At 39.6% G+C, this 23362-nt stretch overlaps 1 protein-coding gene across 7 annotated transcripts in view; it reads left to right on the forward strand.

Moving 5' to 3' along the window:
* Window positions 1–23362, forward strand: part of EBF1 (EBF transcription factor 1) — a 419723-nt gene that overhangs the window by 326112 nt on the left and 70249 nt on the right. For all 7 annotated transcript variants that reach the window (XM_055429599.2, XM_088838533.1, XM_088838534.1 and 4 more), the window contains exon 10: window positions 10988–11114. In XM_055429599.2, the coding sequence (XP_055285574.1) occupies window positions 10988–11114 (127 nt within the window). The remainder of the gene's footprint in view (window positions 1–10987; window positions 11115–23362) is intronic.

Here is a 23362-nt window from a genome sequence, read left to right on the forward strand (position 1 = left end):
GATTGTTGTAGTCATTGCAACTCTTCAAAATTCAGCATGAAACCAGAAGTGAGCAAAAAACAACAAGAAAGAAAGATAAATAAAATAACAGACTTTGAGGTAACCAGAAGAGGAATTTTAAACAAACTATGTTATCTGTTTTCCCAGGACATAGCAAATTAGAAGGAGCAAAGTATAGGCGGGTTGTTAGAAGAAGGCTTCTTGACAACAGAAGTGACAGCTTAATGTCAAGGGCAGGAAAGGAAAACCTAAAAAGCAGATGCAGAACTATATTACTGTACTGCACATTAATGACTGTTTATAATGACAGTGGCCCTGAGTAATGAAGAAAGTGATGGCAGTTATATTCAGTATCCTGTCTGAAACAGCAAGACGTGTGTAACGTGTCCTCGAAAGATTTCAGTGAAAGCACAGTGTTTAAGGAGGGTGGCTTCGGTTTTCCGCAGAGCTCACTTCCTGGAGGCACGTGTTAAATTGAGAATTACTGAATATATGTGCAAGGATCACTGTAAATGGGATGCAGACAGGAACTATACCACCCGAGAACATTAGATTGAGTTACTCTTTAGTGTTTTACAGCTTTGATATCCTTTTCTTAGAGCTCCGCAAGAACCTGAAAGACTTTTTGGTGAAAGATGAAGTCACAGCTTGCTACTCTACCTTTTGGTTCTTGTGTTTTTTGTTCCTAATTCCTAAATCTTTGCAGGTGAGATTGTGCCCTGCAAATAGCCAACTTTGATGACAAACACTCAGCCCCTTCCAAAAATGTATCTGGCCTTCCTTTTTCTTTTATATTTTAATTTGCAAACAAAGAAAGCAGCAACCCAGGACCCTAAGCCAGGCGCAACTAGGGAATGATGTTCCTTCTTGACTGAATGTAGAAAAACAAGCCTCGAGAAAGAGCCCATTGTACACTTTCAAACCACAGGGGCTGGAGTTACTGGTGTCCAGTCCGCTCTGTCTGGAATACTCTGGACCTCAGAAACTCACCAGCGCTTTTCCAGCTCCCAGATGGTCAGGACGGGATCCAGTCTTTAATGGGGCCCAATTGGCACAAGATTTACATCCTGGGAAGAGAGCTGGAGAAAGTTTATTTAAAAAATAAATTACCGAAAAATAAATAAATCAATCAACCCACAAAAACCAAAGGTAGTTCAAGTATAATGTATTTATTTTAGCCTTTTTCTCCTCGATCTGTTATTTTGAAAGATGATCTTATTGCTGTTTTGTTTTGTACAATTAACTGCATTGATTTAGGACCTGGTTAGTTTCTTGGTCAGAAGAACTGGGCAGTATATTTTTGTGAATATTTAATGAGGCTGCCAGGAAGTCTGTGGGAGCAAAGTTAAAAAAATTTTTTTTTCTTCAGTAGAAAAAATTTTTTTGAATGGAGTAGTATTGATGATATCTTTTTGGCGGATGCATAAGGGATGTTATTAAATCTTTACCCTAATTATTAGTGGCAGTTAACGGTGTCACAGTATGTACTCGTTCAGTCTTCAACAAGTATTCATTGAATGTCTGCTAGTTTCCCAGGCCCTCTTAAAACTGGAAACAGAGTCGTGAAAACAAGAAGGACCAAGTTCATATCCTATGGGGCTTGTATTCTCATTGGGAGATGCAGACAGTCAGTTGGAAAACAGAGCTCTGTCTCGTCTCTGTGTATCTGTGTCTGTGTCGATACCGATATGAGAGAAATTTTAGATAGCGTTAGGAGATACTGCTGACTGTTCAAAAGCTAGATTTTAAATCCCCTATTTAACTCAGTTTCTGAGACTTTAGTTTCCAAAGTCTCCTCTGACATTCATACGTAAAGTTTATCTTTGGGAATTCATGTGACCCAACATATTTTGCTAAACATTGGTTTAGTTATTTTCTTGAAGGGACAAAAGGAAACCAGAATGTTTGTGAAACAGTAAATGCTTCCACGGGCTTTCTCTCACGTTCCCTGAGAAATCGTATACTGCCTTTGAGACAGGCAATTCTTGGGAATGAAAAAATCTGTCTTACGAAACCCAAGGAACCCTGATTAGGGAACAAACCAGAATACACTGAGAAACTTGGGAGAAGAACTGGCATCCCTTGATTTATGTTGTATCCACTTCGGGGAAATAGAGATAAAATATGTAGGTTCAGCCAGCACAGTCCCCAAGCATACATGCTGATCATATTTCAACTTTCTTTAAGAACTCCAGAAAACAATGTTTTTTTAAACACCATGTTTAACTACCGAAAAATGAACACCCCAGAGTGGAAGGACAATAAGTTTGCTTGTATGGTCACCAATACTGTGGTGTCTCTTTAAAAATCCTTAGTCGATTTGGTTTGGAAGTTTTAATTATGCTTTCATGTTATAGTTTCCTTATTTAAGTGCCTGTTTTATGTCCATCACTCAACACCCCCTCCCTGTCTCAAAAGAGATAGATATTATTACCCTGGCTGAGGAGGAGGGAGAATGCTGTGAGAATTATTAATATATAAATTAAAAAATTAATCTGGAAAGTGCTTTAGGGTCCCTGGAGAAGCTCTACCCAACACAAAACATATTTAACATTATTATCAGTAGTACTCCAGCAGAACAGAAAACATGCAGGATAAGATGGTAAACTGAGGCACAGAGGGTGACAGTGGATGAATGGGCCAGTGTCCCTTAGAACCCAGACTCTTGGATGGGTGATACCTAAAAACTACTCCATCAGTGCCTACTTTAGGCTGTTTCTAGTCATCATTGTTCTAGAGAAGAAACCTTTTCTTCCCTTTACCCCTTCTCTTTAAGGCTTTGCTTGTTTTGGAGGGTTATTTTTTTCCTTTTAACTTTTTAGTGTTGAAAATGATTAAGGCTAAAATATTAAGTCCAAGGCATAATAAGGAAAAATCACTGGTGTGCTTTCTAGTAATCCCAGTTATTTTTTTGTCTTGTGGCTTGGAACTTCAAATTACATTTATTTCATATAGTTCCATTGGTTGGAAAACATGCATGAATGCTTATCTTGGAATTGCTTTTTGTTTTGGTGGGAAATAATTCCCAGCCAGCTTCTCACCAATGAGAAAGCATATTTTGAGGACCTACTATGTTCCCAGAACTTTTTTAGATGTAGGAGAGACTGGGGACCCATTCCATCCTGTCAACAGTGGAAGTGGGATGAAAAGTACAAGTACCAGGAATTATAGAAAAACAGTAAATAGCAGGAAGGAGGGACAGTTGTACGATGGTGGTCACCAGACAGGCAGACTTGATGCTTCATATCAGTTTCTTGATCATTTTTCTTAACTTTGCTGAAATTCATTTTTCATATGTGTGAACCAGCTAATACCCATGCTTACCCTTAATATGACAGAGCAAAAATCACTGAAAGAGCTTCTCACATAGTTAGCTTCTCAGATAGCTTGGCATATAGTTAGAAGACAGTGAAAAGTCATTGCTCCTAAAGTCACCATCAAGCTCATTATCACCATCCATTCAATGTGAGCTAGAGGGATAAGGGGCTTCCTAGGTGGCACTAGTGGTAAAGAACCTACCTGCCAGTTCAGGAGACAATAATGAGACGTGGGTTTAATCCCTAGGTCAGTAAGATCCCTTGGAGAAGGGCATGGCAATCCACTCCAGTATTCTTGCCTGGAGATTCCCACGGACAGAAGAGCCTGGCGGGCTACCGTCCATGGGGTTGTGCAGAGTCAGACATGACTGAAGCGACTTAGCACACAGAGGAGTACAGATAGTAAGTGCTACCGGCTCTCAGAGAAGAAAGGGATTCCCAAGACTTGCCGCTTTCCCCCAGAATTCTCCAATATGTTTCCATTCATATTTTAAAATACTGGTTCTCTCATTCACCCACCATGTGGGTCATACTTTTGAGACATATAAAAACTGCACGGAGAATTATCCTCTCCCATGTCCCTCGTCTGGACTCCAGACTTTGCAGACTGCCTCTTGGGGGTTTTGCTTCCACCTCTGTGCATTTCCATGATGCTCTGTCCATCCACGGACAGAGGCATTTCTTCTCTCCTGTTTCCCATTTTGATCAAGGGCAGGCCCCACCCACCCCCTCCATGTCTGTGTCTTATCTCTCATGGCCACAGAAGCTTCACTTTGCACCCAGAAGCATGCCTCACCTGGTGACCACTCAGGACTCTTCTGCTCCTGTGTTCTGATAAGAAGAGAAAATGCTCATATAGGTAGCTCAGAGAGAGTATAATTACTGTTTGCCGGTAGGTCCTTGGTGTGCCAGCAGCCTCTACTGGGGCTTTGCGGAAACCATGTGTGTTTCTTTCATTGTAACATCACACTTAAAAATGATTTCTTCTAATTATGATATTAATGCATTCTTGTGGTCAAGAAGCTTGAGAATTCAGGGAAGTATGCAGAAGGAAATATAGTAACCTATAACTTTACCATCTTGTAACTTTTCTTGACCCTGATGATCTTCCTTTTAGCCTTTCTTCAATGCAAATATATATCTAATCCTTATTTAAGTCACATGTGATACATATTGCACAAACTGATAGTATTCTACTTTCGATTTTAGTAAGATTTTTCTCATATTTAATACCTATAAATATGTGAATTTATTTGTTCTAGAATTGTGTATATGGCTACTATTTCCTGTGCAAGCACATGTATACTCACACACACAAACACACATGTGCACACGCGTAGGAGGAAGAATGGGGAGAGAGAAGTTGTGTCACATTAACGCCATCAGTCTAGAGATAAATGCTGCTGTTGGAGAGGTGATCTTCTGTGGCCCTCTTTTGTATTGCTTAAATTGTAATACCTTTTTATGTTGCTTAAACATTTTTTCTTGCTTTCACTGTATCTGTTCTCACTGGAGTGAGTCACAGACCTTTAGACATCTTTTTTACCTCTTAGATGATATCTGAGCAGTGGTCTCATGCAGGGATCTGAGTGCTGGGCCAGCTAGATAATTTTAAGAGCAACTTGGGATGAGGGTTAAATATTATCAGGTTAAGAATGGTGGGCTCTTATGAACAGTTATTGTCATTCAGCCTCTCAGTCGTGTTTGCAACTGTTTGCAACCCCATGGACCTTGCAACCAGGCTTCCCTGTCCTTCACCATCTCCTGGAGCTTGCTCACTCATGTCCATTGAATTGGTGGTGCCATCCAACCATCTCGTCCTGTGTCGTCCCCTTCTCCTTGTGCCTTTGGTCTTTCCCAGCATCAGGGTCTTTTCCAGTGAGTCAGCTCTTCGCATTAGGTGGCCAAAGTATTGGAGCTTCAGCATCAGTCCTTCCAATGAATACCCAGGACTGATTTCCTTTAGGATTGACTGGTTTGATCTCCTTGCTGTCCAAGGGACTCTCAAGAGTCTTCTCCAACACCACAGCTCAAAAGCATCAATTCTTTGGCATTCAGCCTTCTTTATTAAGGTCCAGTTCTCACATCCATGCATGACTACTAGAAAAAACATAGCTTTAACTATACGGACCTTTGTTAGCAAAGTAAAGTCTCTTCTTTTTAATATGCTGTCTAGGTTGGTCATAGCTTTTCTTCCAAGGAGAAAAGATAGGAGATCCTATATTATGGATAGAGGGTGGACTCTTATTACTTAGCTTAATGCAGTCAAACATCTAGTAGAATTCTGGCCTAATTTATACAAGAATTTATGTCAGAAATATTTTGGAAATACCCTGTGTATGAGGCATTAAGTTAAATACTTTAGAGGTATGGACATGAATTAGACCCTGTTGCTGACCTCAAGGATTGTCTAATGAGAAAAAGATGTGTAAGAAAATCTTTATAGCACAAGGTAAAATAGGATGCTAAGTTCTCGAGTATGCGTTTCATAATTATATAAATTTTTACAAAGGAGTGAGTAACTGTGACTCTTAGGATCAGGTGAAACTTAGAGAGAACATCTCTTCAGGATATTAGGGAACAAGAGAAATAGCAGTAGGGGAATGTTTAGGCAAGGAATGGCATGAACAAGGCAAAAATGGTAGGCTATTTTCATATATCCACGTGGCCTTCTCTCCAGAGTGTGGAAGGGCAGAGTGGGAAGGATGACTCGCAAGGGCAGTCAGCTTTCAAGCCTTGGAGCACTTGGCTACCATGCTAAGGAGTCTGGACTGCATACCATACATGAAGGATCAGGTGAGGGTTTGAGTCAGGGCATGGCATGAGGGTGGTTTGAAGAGGACGATTCTGGTTGAGAAAGTAGAAGTGGAGAAAGGCCATTTTAGAAGGCATTTGTAACATTGCAATCATCTGAGTAAGAGATGGTGACAGCCTAAACAGGATAAAGGAGAAAGGCAGGGAGCCAGTGAAATTCAGTAGAAGGTAGAGTCAACATGACTAAAAGAAAATTTGAAGAGAGAAAAAAAGATAATCCCAAGGTTTCTATTTTGGGTGATTCAAAGGTTCGATCACAGGATCAGGAAGTACAGTTATACGTGGTAAGATGATAAATGATCTTGCATCCTGTTGAGATTGAAGTGGCAGTAAGATACATAAGGGGAGATTCTGTTACTCTGTTGCTGATAAAAATATGGTGTTTGGCCAAAGAGCTCAAAGCCACAGGCGTAGACTTGGAAGTCAGTTTAGCTAACGTGGTTGAGCCAATGAGTGAATTCAAGAATTGTTAGGCAAATGAAAGAGAAAAAAAATCTAGAACAAGACTTGGGAAATGTCTACAATTAACAAGTCGGCAGAAGGAAATAGTTGGCACAGGAAGAGATCGGGAATCAATGAATAAGAGAGGAGCTCTGGAAAACACTTATTTACAGGCATAAGAGGCTGATTTTCTTCCTGCTGTTTCCAAATAACATTAGTTAATTTGCCTGACTCTCAATTTTTGCTCATCTGGAATACATATCCCATAAGGATGGGCTTTAAAAAGATAGTGAATGTGAAAGTGCGTTGGTAAACCATCAGATACTCTCTGAGGCTTAGGTCTTATAAGTAGTGTCACAGAAGTGAAGAAAGTGTAGACTTCCAAAAAGGAAGAAAGTAATATCAGATGCTACAGGGTTTCAGAAGTATATTTATTTCTAACTCAAATTGTTCGTTTTGTGGTTTAAGGAAGTTAAGCCAAGAGAGTGAGTCTGTTCTCGAATCACTTAGAATTTCCCAAAGTGTGGGGCATGTACCCCTTGTTGTTCAGGAGACCATTTTGGATTTGACACAGACATTAAATAGAACTGAATCATCATGAGAAAGTGATTCTCCTTTTATTTCTCCTTTAATCCTTCTGATTTATGTTAAGGGAGAAAGTCTCAGTTGGAGCAAACAAGTCTGTATTCTAACACTAGCTCAACTCCCTTTTCAATAAACCCATTCAGGTTGTCAACATTATCTAACTAGAATTTAACAACATCATATTAACTTTAAGATTACCATAACCAGTTGCAATAGTAATATAGTGTCCTTCTAAAATAAGTTATTTGAAACAAAAAGTTCACAAAGACTTGGACACAACTGAGTGACTGAACAACAACAAAACAAAAAGTTAACCAATTAAAAATTGTAAGTACATAATTGTATGGGTACGAGCTGACTCACTGGAAAAGACTCTGATGCTGGGAGGGATTGGGGGCAGGAGGAGAAGGGGACGACAGAGAATGAGATGGCTGGATGGCACCACCGACTCAATGGACATGGGTTTGAGTGAAGTCCAGAAGTTGATGATGGACAGGGAGGCCTGGCGTGTTGTGGTTCATGGGGTCGCAAAGAGTTGGACACGACTGAGCGACTGAACTGCACTGCACTGAACTGAACTGATGGGTTGTTTATAGAAATTGTGAAACTTTTAAAGTGGTATTCCAATGATGAAAGTTTGAAAAATTTAGACTTATACTAGAACCCTTCTTCCTTCTGTAAGTTAGAGGGGATGCCTTTAGTTCAGCCCGATTAGAATGAGGGAAATTTGTCTTGAGATGGGGGAGGGGTTTGGGGTGGGTTTTGGGTACTAGACTTCCAAATCTAGACCCTATCTTTTCCCTAAGATGTTGGGTCAATTTTTGAAGCTCTAGGCTTTTTTGGACTTTTGTGTCTTTGGCTATTAAAATGAGAGCATTAGTTTTAAATGGTTACTAGCATTCCTTCCTGCAATAAATTTGTAACTCTTTGAGTGATTAATAAATAAACCTCTCCTCTTGTAAATAAGTAAACCTCTCTGCTATCTAATTGATAGTGGTTAGATACAATTTTTTCCTTCTGAATGCCATCAATATCATGTGTCAGTGTGAGAGCCTGTTCCCAGACTAACATCTACAGCAAGGAAAACATCAACAAGTTCATTCTCTAATGATGATTCATTTTCTACCTTATTTGCAAAGGACAGTTATTTCAAGAGTGAATTTCTGCTTTAGTTAGAGTGATTGATGAAAATGGAAAATGAAATTGCAAATGAAAATTTGTTTCAATTTCCTTTATGCCGACCCCTTACTCTCTTAAGTAGTTTCTTTGCAGTCATATCTAATCAGTTTGTAAATTTTATAAATTTTCTAAATCAATTTTGTTCCTTATTGTATCAACTCATAGGTCCTTATACTTTAAAAGATGTCTCCATTATCTATTTACTGATATCTTTCCATCTTTTAAAATGTATTTCCCCTGAGAAAAGGGAGGGTAGGTGAAATATTCTCTAACTGTCTGAAAGTTCTAAATATCATTGTGATTTAATGTTACTCTACAGTCCAAGTAACTTTTAGAATAGAAGCATGCCACTTATTTGGAACGTGACTATATGGCAACTTCCACCATCAAAGGCACAACCAGGGACCAGGTAGAAAATGAAAATGAATAGCATGTGAATTTAAAAGCAACACATATACATATAGTGTTGGATCTGAAAGTTTTGAGTTTGATGCTAGCTTTAAAATGCTTAAAGATATAAATATGAATATTTCTTCTTTATGATTAGATAGGAAGAATTACTCCCTATCATTTTCTGAACTGTTATCAGGGTCACTTTTTGCTCTTACGAGGGTGATTTTGTGCAAGCAGTTTAACAATTTATGATTCTGTTTTCATATCTGAAAAAAGCAGATAAGAATACACACAATTGACCTGACCAAATTAGTGCTTGGAAGTAAAACCTTTGATGACATAGTGGGTAACCTCCTATCCTGGTACTCAACTAGTGTTAATCCCAACATTGCAAGAACACTGTCCGATCAGTTGAGATTAAACACACATTGGATTTGGAAGATCATCTTTTCCTGCCCCTCAGAGCTTCCTTCCTTCACTTATTTTCTATACAATAATAAACTAGATTTCCTGTTTTCAATCCTTAAAGATTAGAAGAGAAGTACAGAAGGTGCAAAGGACACTAGGAGGAAAAAAGACAAAGAAAATGAACAAAATAGAAATATTTTAAAACTCATAAGTATCTAGGGCCATTTATTGCGGGGGAAAATAGCCCCTCATGCCTCATGGTCACTTAGGCCTTTTCTGTATTATAGAAGATACACCGATCTAAGATAAAAAGAAGTAAGATATAGCAAGGGGTATTTCAAATGAAAGTCTTGATTTATATTAAGGCTAAATTAAATTATATATACTTTGCTTATTTTAGAAAACATATAATGCATTTTGGAAGAATTTCAGTATGAAAAGGTCATAATCTTAAATAAATATTTTTTGTGCTTTTATGGGTAAACCCTTAGCCATACAAAAATGCGTAGCCATTGAGAACTCAGTCTCCAGCGGTTCCACACAAGTATGGTATTCCTGAAGAATCTTTTGTGTGTTTCCAGCAAATAAGGGTGCACACATTCTATGGGAGATGATAGGCATTTCTAATTACTAACTTAAAGTGATTTCTGTGTAGATGACCTTTATGTTTCAAGAAAGAGCATTTGATAGAAATCATTTGTGGATTTTAGCAGGAGCAACTTTCTTACATTCTTTTTGCCAGGACTTTGTGCTGGGACTGTTTACCTAGGTAGGACTCAGGGGCTGGCATTTGTGCTTCTCATGGAGTTGTCTGTGATGCTCTGGACAAAATATTTAAATTTGCATGTTGAAACCAAAGCCCTTTCTAAGTTATAAGAACAGCACAAACATGATTTAGTACAAATGATCACCCGTTACATACCAACTCAGTACTGCAGCCCTGAGCTAAACAAATCTGAAATCAGTCAAGGAACGGGCAGTTGCACACACCAGAGAGAGAGCACACAGAGTCCAGCACCATCAGAGGTCAACTACCAGGGCTGAAGTTTTCAAAGAAGCAGATAATGCCAGTTTTATGGCCATTAATAACATTTTAGTTATATAAACAATGATAAGAGTACTAAAAAGCAAATTCTGCTTTGCAGTGTGCTATGACTGCCAACAGGGTTCAGAATTGAACTTTCTCCCTGTGCATGTGACACTGCATAATGGACCACTGATCATCCTCCGGCCCCTCCTCAGCTTCCAGCTCCCTTTTATGGACAGTTCTTAGTCTTGCCAGACCTCTCAACTGTTCCAGGGAGAGAGCTTCTTGGGTTTCCCCTTTAAAGCTCTTTGATTGTTCCTCTTAATGCACCAAATGGTCTTCAGGGCATTTCCTACATGAGCTCTGCAGCTCATCAGAGCGCCTTGACCATAGATTTCCTACCTCTGTGTTTTTGCATATGTTGAAGGGCTCAGTTCAAACACCAGGCCCACCAGCTTCTGGAGAGGTGTGGCAGAGCTCAGTGCTGATTTGGGTGTCTGCCTCAAAAGCAGAGATTTTTCCAAAGGATATCCTGTAGTAGATAAATCATTTCATTAGACCAGGTTCACTTTTCAAACCAGGAAGCAGAGTGCCTGCCATGTAGGAAAACTCAGATAAAGTTGTTATGACTGTTCTCAGAGCACTTGTAAATATTGTTGTCAGTGTCTTTTATACAGGTTCCATCATGATTTTATTTAAACATGGACAGGTTAATTATGTGTTTGAAGGCTATGTTTATTGAGAACCGATAAGAAAGCTATGAAATGAGTCCTTTACATATTGCAATGACAATGTTTTTCTCCCCCCAAATGTCTCCCACTAGTTGATTACTCCTCATGCCATCCGTGTGCAGACTCCTCCTCGGCATATCCCTGGTGTTGTAGAGGTCACCTTGTCCTACAAATCCAAACAGTTCTGCAAAGGGACACCTGGAAGATTCATTTACACAGGTAAGAACTACTGCAGATGGTGGACAGAGCGGTCTTGACCTGGTGGGTCTTTGACTCTATCTTGTATGTATAAGTGTTATTTTATTCTAAAATCTATTTCTTCTTAAGACCCATTTTCTCCGTTTCACCCCATTTATGATGAAATGAGTTGCTACTATTACTACTATTATTATTACCATTATTATTAGATAAGATTTCATCTAGGTGTCCTTGTTGAATGACAGGATCTGTTGAAATCATGGGTTAGATACCTAAGGCAGTGGCATGAGCAAGGAGGAGTGTTATACAGTCCTAAGAGTCTCTGGAAGTTAAGCCATCATGTGGGGGTTTGCTTGCTTTATGGAGTAGGAATGTGCTTGAGTGCACAATACAACTTTCTTATAGCCTGGTCATGGCCATTTAAAGACTTTTGGTGATTTTCATATTTAATTCTGGGTTGGTGCTTTCTTTCCCTTTAAGCTTCATTTTGTTCCCCATGACTGCCTCCTGCCACCCCAAACCATGGACCTGACTTGGCACGTGGACCTATCTTGCATTAAGAAGCTAGGGTTCTAGGGTGAGGGTGAATTTCCTCACGTCACATGAAGAGAACCAGGCAGGTTCTCTATGGAAACATATCAAGTGCGTAGCCTAAGTGCCCAGTGTGGAGCTGAAGAGATCCTCAGAGTGTTACATGTAAACCAGACACCCAGGATCTTGGTTGCAATCTAGATTCTGATTCAGTAGCTCTGGGTGGGATCGGAAACTCTGCATTTCTAACAAGCTCACGGGGAGAGGCTGATGATCCTGCTCCAAGGACCACACTGGCTTTGGGGACAGTCCAGGTCCTCTGCTATGTAGCAGTAGTTGCTGGGTTGTTGCCTCCAGAAACTGGCCCCATGTTTCTTTCTTTAATCAATAAAGGACCACAAAGCCAGACTAAGTACAGAGTGTAAGTTGCTTTCACACGAAGAGACTTCAGAGCATGAAGGGATAACTGTGTTAACACATCCTAATTATAACCATACAATTAAATGGACGAATTTTATTTTACTGTGACATTTTATCTCAAAGCATCTTTCCTGTTGTATGTTAATAGGAGGAACAAAATCAACCATGCTTCTCAGTGACTCACTCTCCCCCCTCAACCCTCTCTCTCAAAATTATAAAAACATCTAATGCATCCTGACCCTTGGAAATGCCTCCCAGTCCTTTAAACAAAATGCAGGTTTGGTGCCTGCCTGACGATTAGTTTTAGTTAATTGAAAATTATAGGATTGACCCAAGAGGAAAATTTTATTTGCACTCCAATCACTTTTACAAATTAAGGAAAATTACCACAATTTTGTTTAGCTAAGGTTTCACACTGAGTTCAAGAAATTAGCTCAGCCATCCCAACAAAGTCAGCACTTTGTTAGCAAGCACTTGAAAAAATAATAGTCTATCTGGAGTTTTGTGGTGTATACAAACGAAGCATAGAGAAAGCTATGATGCTTTATAGAAGTAGGCCAAGTGTTTTTAATTAGGCTCATTGGTTCAGCGTAAGTTTTGAAGAACAATCAAACTAGCAGATTAGCTGTTTCTTTTAAAGCTAGGATTTCTTGCCATTCATTTTTCCCATGAGAACTTCCACATAGCGCAATTTTTTTTTTTTTTTTTTTTACAAGCCTCATTATGGGCCTGCAGGAAAAGGACCAATTGAAACTTCTGATACTGTAACATTCCCCACCATCATTCCGATGGATGGGAGTTTTTCACAATGTTCTTCACTGAACTCGGTGTTCTGGAACATATTACAAAACCACAGAGGCCAAATGTTTTCTCTGAGGAGTTTGGACTCTGTTTTTGGTCGAAAACATTTAGGCCTCGCTGGCTGCTTATTTACTCTGCCATTAAGAACAAGAAAAGGAGAAGAAAAAGAAGAAGAAAACGCTCGTGTGGTGGGAGGAACGAGAGGCAATCAAGCGTGATTCCGCTTTGGTGACAACGTCTCTGCCCATTAATGGTTCCACTCTGTGGTCAGGTCTCATTTAGAAGAAATTATTTTTAATCAGTGCTCAACAAAATATCCCCTTGAGCCACCTGGCCATAAAAGTTAAAAAAAAAATCATCCTCATTAAATTACTTAAGTTCTCAAAAGAAAATAGCTAGGGGACCCATCATTATTGGGATTTTTTTTTTTTAACCATTAAAAAAATTGCCATCAATTTAAGAAATCACATCTTGGAAAACCTGTATCAGACGGGGGAATTAAGATCAAAGATAAAAGTGGCCGAATTGCAAGTCTCACAAAGTAGTTAAGGATAAGAGAGAGAAGTCCTGGGTGTGCATGCACGTGTGTTAAGTGTGCGTGAAATTTAAAGTATGAAAAAATGCTTTTGCCGATCCTGCCTCAAACTGTGGACCATAGATAGGAAGACTTAGTTTTTTAAGTATTCTAAGAGAGAGACTTACCTCTCTCTGATTTGGAAAAATAAAAATTTCGAAGAAACTGGTACAAAAACTTCCCCATTGATATAGCTGGCTGTTCACAGTCACTGTGACATTACATCATTTCTAACAAAAGACAGTCTCTGTTAATTGGTGAACCACACCGAAGACTCTTGATCATTACCATTAAATGCCCCTACCAAGGGGTCACACATTCATGGCTGGTGCTGCCAGACCTTGGTGGTTTGCTCAGTTTACCTCTCGGCTTGTCGCCACTCTCTAGCAAAGGCATTGAGATGGGTCATAAATTCTCTCTGTTCTTTGTAGCCGAACAACCACTCGGCTCATTGGAAACCTGCAGCCCTCCCCTTCCATCGCTACCCACAGAAGCTCACACTTCATTTTCTTGCATTTCAAGATGCGAGGCTTGGTTTTCTGGATAGGGTGAGCCAACACTGTTTCTTAGGAGAATATCACTTGGAATTTTTCCTTTAAAAAAAAAAAATGTCCTGGGACTGAAAAATAACATTCCAGACGAAGGTGCTGCTTTTGAGTGTGTGTGAGAGGATTTGCGCGTGCGTATGTGCAAGTCTCTAAAAATCCATAATCAATGAAAAAGAAAAACCCCTACACAGCCGAGACAGGAACAGCCTGGCCTAATCTATGCAAATAAAAGCAGGCTTCTGGGGGTGGGAGGAAAGAATTTGACTAAACACAGATTGCCTGCAAGCTGGCTCCACTTGTAGGGACGGGAGTGCCGCTCTCCATCTTTGGCGCTTCAGGCCAGGGACACGTGAGGATCCGCAGCTGCCAGCTGTGCCCTTCTCTGGTGTCTGCGCCATCAGAGTGAGGGAGCAAAGTGAATCCCAACTCGACTGGAACAAAAGAGCTCGATATCACGTCCCTGATCTGATTTATTGTGGCCAGTTATTCTCATGTAAATGCAGAGCAAGGCTGATTTTAAATTTTAAATCATGTTTTCTCATAGGAGGAAACAAAAACCGTTTCTGAGGACAGGACTGTTTTCAAAGCCCTCCCTAATCCTGTGTCCAGTCCATCAGTCCAATGGGAAGTCAATCCCCATAAACCTCCACTGCCCTGGAGGGGGCCTCCCCAGTATCTGGTATCTTTGTTCTTCTCATAGCCTCTTTGCTGTTACATCTTTAAGTGGCTTGTAGAATTCTCTCCTGCTAAACCTGAAGTAACCTTGGGTTTAAAGGACTCTCAGGAGGTGTTAACTGCTTCTTCAAAGCTCTTCTAGTTGGTTTTTCTTCATAAGTGGTGTCCAAATCCAAATGTACTTTTAAACTTCATTCCAGTTATTTCTCTATTGGAGCGGGTGGTGTCTTTGGGGAAAATATGACTGGAGCAGTGGGCCACCAGGATGTTAGACCAGCTGAGGTGTGCACCAAGAGCCGTATACTGCCTGTCACCCCAAAGCTGGTGAAAGCCCCAAAGGGTGCTAATCTAACGGCTCAGATTTGGTTTGATCAGGTGACATCTCTAATTCTTTCTGCTGCTGAGTTCTCCTGTTCTTAACATTTTCCACCAAGCTTTCTGCTCCTGTGGAAGGACTAAACAAAATTCTTGTTAGTCTCAGACTTTACTTTGAAGTAAATATTCTTCCTGGAAATGCTTCCTGTTTGTACCATATGCCCAGAATTACTTTGCATGTAGAAGGGTCATGTTGCCTGGATATATTCCATGAAAGTTGATGACATGCACCATATCTTTGCAGTTTTCTTTTTTGTTCTCTCCCCATTCCTCTGTGTTCTCCCTCTACCCCCACTCTCTCGTCTTCTTTCTTCGCTTCTCGCTCTTTTCATTCCTCCCCCCTAGTCTTTTCTTTCTCACTTCCAAGGAGGATGATGCAGCATAGTGATTAAGTCCTTGGGTTTAAGAGTTGATGGGTACAGATTGAAATCTCAGCTCTGCCTCTTACCAGAGAGATTATTTTGGGTATGTGGTGTGATGGCTCTAAATCACAGTTGCCTCATGTTTACATTATTACAAGGAAAAATAACTTGCTGGGGTTGTTCTTAGTATCAGGGAAATGTGTATAAAGCACTTAAGTTGAGCTAATGAGCACTTAGCCAGATATCAGTAGTTTCCATTAATAAGCGATGATCATTATCATGCATTCATTCATTGCTGTCCCCAATATGGTGTAAATATTTTACATGTTGTTTATCTTGTCCATCATGTTCCAGAGGTCTATGAAATGTCCTTTGGAGTTTTAGTAATAGACCTGTAGTCATCAGTAAATTAGAGAAATAAGTAATACTGCTGCTGCTGCTGCTGCTGCTGCTGCTTATCAACCACAAATAAAGAGAGCACAGTATAAATAAGATAGTAAGAAAAAGATTTATGAATGTGACCATGACTATTTTGATTAAACAAGTATTTTCTTAGAAATGGCCTCAAATAATAAACATTTAATAAAGCATCGCAGATTTATTAAGTTCTCAGGTGTTGATTTTTCGGGAACAGAACACTTGTTCTCTTATTTCCATCCCCAACTTCAACCCCTCTTCTGGAGGCTATAGTAACATGGGTACCATCTATCACCAGCCCCCTTCAAAGGTATTAGGTTATAATTAGCTTTAACTCACCTTTCAAGAGGTTTCAGGCAGAAAGCTCTGTTTTTAGTTCTTGGAAACCTGCACAAATGAAGGCTGCCATCCTGAGGATAAACAAAGTTATCAGGCTTAGGGAAAAAGTAGAGAGTTTCCATCGAGTGAATCTCCTATTTTTCTGCCTCTTCTTACACTAATTCATTGCCAGATTAAGCTTCCAAAAAGTCACTTTTGTACCATTTCTGTGCAGAGAAACTTTTCCTATTTGCTCCCTATGTGTAAGATATAGCCCAAACCCCTGGGCTTGTCGTTCACATTTCACTGTGCCCTGGGTCGGGTGGTTTCTCGGCTCCTCTACTCCCAGTCTCCCCACTATGCCTCAAGCTTACTTCATGGTTAGCAACTTTGAATATAGTGATTTTCCTAGATCCAGTTCAAACTTGATTCCCCTCTGAAGTGTTCTCTGGCCACTGTAGCAAGTGGCCAGAGCATTGGCTTGAGATCAGGGAGGTCTGTGTTCTAGTCCCAGCCCTGCTAACTGGCTATGAGACGTGGGACAAGTTGCTGACGTGCTCCAGACTTCAGTGTTTTTATTGTAAAATGAGCCAGTTGACTAGGTGACTTTGATGTTTCCTATGGTTCATCTTGATTAGCTGGAAGAGTCACTGTCCTTGGAGCTCTTTTGTTGCATGTGCTTAGATGGCTCATTCAACATTCACTTCCTTATACCTTCACTCTCTTCTTCTGTTCTTAGATAGACACATCTCAAAAAGTCCACAGGCAGCAAACCTCCCTGAAATTATCTTGTTTTGCCCACTATAAGCACCCTGACTCAGTATCTTACTTACGATAGGTGTTCTCTAGTAATTGAGTGACATATTGCACAGAATCAATGGGTCCTCATTGATTTTTGTGCTCTGGATGGCAGGGAATGTAAATAAGAGCTGTTAATTAAGAATCCATCTCCTTTAATGTGCACTTACATGTAGAGAGAATAGTAGTTGGATTTTTTGTTAAAGGAAAAAAAATGGGGTTGGAGCTATATTGCATAGTACTAATTTTTTATCTGTAAGATGAGATATTTTAACAGTAACTGCATCTAAGAAGTCAATAGGTCAGTGTATGTAATGCTTTCCTGGTACAATATGAGTGTTCCCTAAAAGCAAACACAAAAGGAGAGAAGCAGATAATGGTTATGTTTCTCTTCAAAATATAAAGAACTGGTTGTGAGAGCACATTTTATTTAATATTACGTATGTGCCAGCTTTCATCTGATTAAGGAAATTGTTTCTTTCTAGGTATTAGAGTCAGAATCAAAAGATCTAGGTTGTCTGATTTCATGGTTTTCTTTTGTTACTCCATTCACTCATCTCACATGTATTTGTGGATTGTCTGTTCTATTCTAGGCAGTGTTCTAAAACTGTGTGGAGTAAAACCATGTTCTCATGGATCTTATAGTTTAAGAGGGAACATGGATATTCACAAGTTTGCAATTTCAAACCTACTGAGTGTCCAGAAAAACAAGAACAGAGTTTCAGGCAAGAATATAACAAAGGACCCCCAGTCAGTCAGTTGGAGATATTTTCTGTCAGATAAAGATGCATGAATTGAGATTTAAAGGGTGATCAGGAGTTAACCTGGCAGTTCATGAAGTTGGGTGGGTTTGTGGAAGGAAACCACATGTTCCAGAAGAGAGGAACATGTAAGAGGGCTCTGAGTGAGAGGAAATGTGACATCTTGGAAGGCTGTAAAAATTCCTCTGAGGCTGAAAAATCAAGAGAGAGGAAAAGAATGGCAAGAGAAAAGACTGGAGAAGCAGGCGGAGACAAGCCTATGAAGCCTTGTATCCGTGGGGAGGAATTTAGTTGTCTGTCATCTCAAGAGCAATGGGCAGTCCTTCAGGTGGATAGGTGGACATAACCAGACTTTTATTTTGACAGAAAACAAAAACAGAAAAACTCTGGCTGGCTGGAGCATAGGAAACCAAAATGGATGCTATAAGTAAGACCTATGAGGAGGCCTTTGCAGCAGTCTGGGAAAGAGATTTGATGACTTTAATTTGGATAGTAATGGGTAGAGATGGAATATAGTGAGAGGATTCAAGAGATATTTAACAGGAAAAGTGGACAGGACCTGGAGATGGGTTGGATATGGAGGTGAAGGGGATGAAGGGCTCAGGCCCAGACTTTTGGATTCCTCTCAGTGAATAGATAGTGGGGCTATTACTCCTCTGGGCGCCCCAAGGGTCTTGTGGGTATCAATGAAAGAACGGGCATGAAAATGCTTTATAAAGGGTAGTATTCTGCACATGTATTAATTGTTATAAAGATGGGTCTAAGAAAATTCAGTAAGAATGGGGGAAAGGAAGGCAAGAATGTGTTTTCTTTTATATCAGATTGTTTTCACTTAGGACGCAGCTGAAGAAGGGCTGTGTAATGAACACTTGACGAGCAGTTTTGCCTTAGCTGTGTCCTAATTGGAAAAGACCCAAGAAGAAAGAAAAATTAACAGGCTGCTCCTGTCCACATGTCTCAAATATTACTCCAAATGAGCCATTTACACACAAAGAAAAGAATTCAAGGCAGAGAGAATGTTTATTCTCTTTTGCTTTTGTGATCCAAAGGCTAAGTCCCAAGCCTCTTCTCTGCCAAAGGGAATTTTTTCACAAAATACGATCGCTCCTGATCTGACATACATTGATGTGATTGGTGGTCCTCAACCCAGTGGCATCTGTAAACTTAAACACCATTGGTGCCATCCAGGGGCAAGAGCAACAAGAATCACTGAAAATACCCATTGTACTTCTGTGACATCTGTAAAATGAAAGCCGTTTCTGCAAAGAATAAAGCTGGTCTGAAGGAAGCATATTATTTTGCATATTTTATGTACATACTTTCCAAGAAATACGACCTTTATTTCCTATTTGGAGTGGAGTGTAATCAGGACTTGAGTAGCTAGTGTAACAGGATCATTAAAAGGGATATTTTCACTGACATTAGAGGTCTAAATGGCCACTAGGCCTTATATACAACCTTGGCTTTTTCCTGTCTACCCGGAGTTAATAAGTGATAAGGCCAGGAGAGAGATAAATCACAGAAATCCCTGTCCAAAGAAAACATATTGACTACAGCCAAGCAAATAACAGACCATAACCAACGGCCCCATTCATCATTCATGTAATAGGGATATAAAGTAGTTCCTACCAATGAAACCGTATAGAAGGAAAAGGCAGATAAGCGTCCCCAATCTAAGGCATGTGATTTGGTTATTAAGGGACATGAACTATTTGTCACATGGCTTTAATCTTTAAGATGTGTTGCCATTTCTAAACTATAAATTTCTAGTCAGGGATTAGAAAGCTATTAACAATAAAGGTAGGGACTGAGCTTTATATGCATTCATGCCAATGTAATGCAATACTATAAAGCCTTGAACCTCTAATCTATTTAGTATGATTGAACATGATTTGGTTTTCAAAGCCAATAAACTATTTGGAAGTTTTCAAGGCTGTTGTTTTTTGTTTTTTAAACCAGCATCATGATAAATTAACCCTCCAGTACTTAAACTGTGAAACTTTCTCTACTATCCTGAGGGCAGTGGGTGGGAGGGAGATGAAAATGGAAGTTCTTTCTTTTTCTCCTTTCCTAACATTTATTCCAAATGTTTGATGGCAAAGTATTTTTTGTTTCATGAGTCCACCGTTATAATGGTATGGATGTTTGTCTTTCTGTCCATTAACTAAGTGGTATGGCGCCCACTAGAGCATTAAAACTTTTCTTTTTTTATTGCAAAGTTGCCCATGCTGATTTCAGACAATTCAGTAAGCACCAACAGAAAATAATTAAAACAGTATTAAAAGTGTCAACATTTATCCCAGTTCTTTATACATAAATAACACGTTAGCTGTTAATATTATTTTTTAATGGGATATGTCTTGTCTTTTTCCTGTATAGATATCTGAATCATTACCAAAATAGGGTGATGCCTTACATAATATTCATTTGGTCTTTCACTTAACTACATATCATAAACATCACAGCTTTGTAAATGTAAAATAATTTTTAATCTCTCATGATCATTTCACACTTCAAAATCTCATCACGAGTTGTAGCTTCATCTTGTTGAAGCATAGGTACATTGAATCTGGATTCTCGTCTCCTTTTGTTCCTGAAAAGCCTACAGCACAGGGTCATTGGTCTTATACCCATGTTGTTCTTGCATTCCTTATTGGTTGGGGTTCATCAGCCACCCCCACTGACTGCGCATGAGTAGCTCTGAAGGCCTCAGGTGTCAGAGGACCCCAGTCTCAGAGGTTTGGGCTAGCACCCTCTCCCCCATAGCCGTTTGTTCTCAACCGGAACCACCAATGAAGTCTGTAAAATTTCCCCCACTCTGTGAAGCGGCACTGTGCTCCCCACAGGTTAAAACAAGAACTCATCTGAAACACTTAACATCTATGAATTCCAAAATGATAACAGTAGATGGGGCAATGCAGCTTCCCCTCCGACCTTCTTCCCTAGGAGAGCACTGTTTCCTACTAGAGTTTTGAACTCTTTTCTCTCCTGTCTCTCCTATGTGGGCTTCCATCCGCCTTTCTGGACTTATCGTTGTTCTCTCCTATCTCACACTTTTTTTTTTCTTACTGTATCCTCTCTGTTCATCTTCTTCCTGACTGCATTACTGGAATGTAAAACATTTTTTCCTCTGAGAATCTGTGTAAGGCCACCTCTCTTTGGATAAAAACACTTAGAAAGGGGAAGTGCCTTCCCCTAGGTGATGTAGTTAATAAATGGAGGAGCCAGGATTTGGACCCCAGTCAAAGGATACCAGAGCCTGGGAAGCAGTAAATCCCCTGTGGCATTACTTTCACTTTCTCCTTTTTTGAATTATGTGATTTCAAAAAGATTAGATTGTTGGCGATGGGAGAGTGGGGCTATTTCTAGGAGGTCTAGGACGAACCGGAGCCTTACATATTTTAGACAAATCAGGTCATGATGCACATCATGCATATTCATATAGGAGGGAAAATTTTAAAAACATGAGAAGTATGAAGAAATATGTTTTTTAGTCTTCTAAGATTATTTTGGGAACTCTTATGTATTTTTGTCAGAGTTAATCACACTATGTTTATATAGTTTTGTATCCTCCTTTGTAATTTGAATTGGAGAGTAAACATGTCCTCTATTAGCTTAATCTCTTCCTAAATGCATCTTAGTGGGTATGTAATAGTCTATTTGTGGCCACATCATAATTTACCTAATTGTTCCCCTCTTGTTGGATAGCCACATCTTTTCCTTCACAGAACTTTTAGCACCATATATGTCAGAACAAGAGGATGATTTTGAATATAAGGTGTTCTGTCATTTTCCTAAAAAGTTTTCTATATTTTAGGACCAAGTTAGCCAAACATATGTATTTATAGATGCCAATGAGTCTATTTATAGTATTTTGCACATTAATTTAGTTAAGTATACATATTTAAAATCCCATACATAATTGACAACAGTTACAAATATAACTTCCACCTTTAGGGTTTATACTTCTATTCACACTCATTACAGTCATCTTTAATATCAGTTTGTTTTATTACAAAACAAATTGACTTTATTAGCAAAATCAGAGTCATTTTTAGTCCTACTATATTCTCTTCTATTTTAGTTGTTTGAGATCTTCTGTTTGAGTCTGGACATGATACTTTCACTGGAAATTTTATCAAAGCCATAACTAACCATTTTCTATATTTAAGTCTCCAAACATAACCACTTCAGCAATGTTCTTAAAACTGGTCTTTGAAACTCTTGTTTTGAGGAACATTTATAATGGTGAGAGACCCGATAAAATTGCTACATTTATGTAAGTTTTCTAATCTTCCTTGTTTCTGCTGTCCTCTTAAGGCGACCTCTTAAGCATTACCAAACCATCATGGATTATAGTTACTTCCTGCCCCAAATAGAATTTAGTTTTAAAAATAACATAATTGGAAACCACTTTGTCTTTAGAGAGACTTTAAGTATGTAACAAGGGAGCTTTTTAAAAGAAGAGTATTTTTTTCTTTTATGTCAGCATACTGATCCATCTTTTCTATTGGTGGTTCATATGGTATATGTGATCCTTGGTGTGAACTGAATACTCTGAGGGGCTTCCCTGGTGGCTGAGATGGTAAAGAATCTGCCTGCAATGTGGGAGACCTGGGTTTGATCCCTGGGTTGGGAAGATCCCCTGGAGAAGGGAATGGCAACTCACTCTGTTCTTGCCTGGAGAATGATTCTTGGCGTGAACTGAATTCTATACCACATAGTATTTTTTATTTGAATAAACTGGATCTTAAATGGATCTTATATTATTCAAGGCACTGAAAGTACAAATCATCCCATTAATGTGAGATTGGAGAATTTCTGCCAAACCTTTCAAAAGTGAGGGAGTAGACAGAAGCTGGGACTCTCTAAATCATGGGCAGGAATAACATCAGAAGAGCAGACTTGCCCTTGAACCCATGGCTCTTTGGCCTCCAAATGTAGTTGTTCATCTTTTCCCTATTAATATCAACTGTAGCTCCCTTCTGTGTATCACAGGGGCGATGCCTGACCGGCTGGGCAGTGCCACCTGGGATCAGTCTTGGTGATTAGCATCAGGAAATCTCAACTCCCACATAATATTCAGTCATTTTAGGCCTGTATTTAGTGCCAAGAGGGCTTCCCTTATGGCTCAGCTGGTAAAGAATCCTCCTGCAATGCGGGAGACCTGGGACTGATACCTGGGTTGAGAAGACCCCCTGGAGAAGGGAAAGGCTGCCCACTCCAGAATTCTGGCCTAGAGAATTCCATGGACTACCGTTAATGGGGTCGCAAAGAGTTGGACATGACTGGGCGACTTTCACTTTCACTTTAGTGCCAAGAATATATTCACATTAAATATCTGCATAGAATAAGGTCCTCCCAGTCATGCTGCAGATATACATAGTTTCCTCTTGGTGTTAACTGACTTGTTAAATGTTCGCTGAGACCAAGCCAATTATTTGAGTTTATTGGGAGGTTTGGATGCAGGGAAGTGTCCCTGAAGAATCTGTTCTGAGCTGGCTTGTATGTCTTGTTCTTCTCCAGTTTGTTCAAGACTAGAAAAGGGAACATGTGCACCTATTAGCTCAGATGATGTAGGAGGATCATCTAAAGACTTGGAAATTTTGCTTAATAAGATTATTGGCATCAAAGCTAAAAAATTATTGTGACTTGTCAGAAAGTTATATGTTGGGGACCAAAGAGCAAG

The sequence above is a fragment of the Moschus berezovskii genome, chromosome 8 (assembly GCF_049115385.1).
Source record: "Moschus berezovskii isolate FMDL1 chromosome 8, NW_MosBer_1.0, whole genome shotgun sequence".
Classification (NCBI taxonomy): domain Eukaryota; kingdom Metazoa; phylum Chordata; class Mammalia; order Artiodactyla; family Moschidae; genus Moschus; species Moschus berezovskii.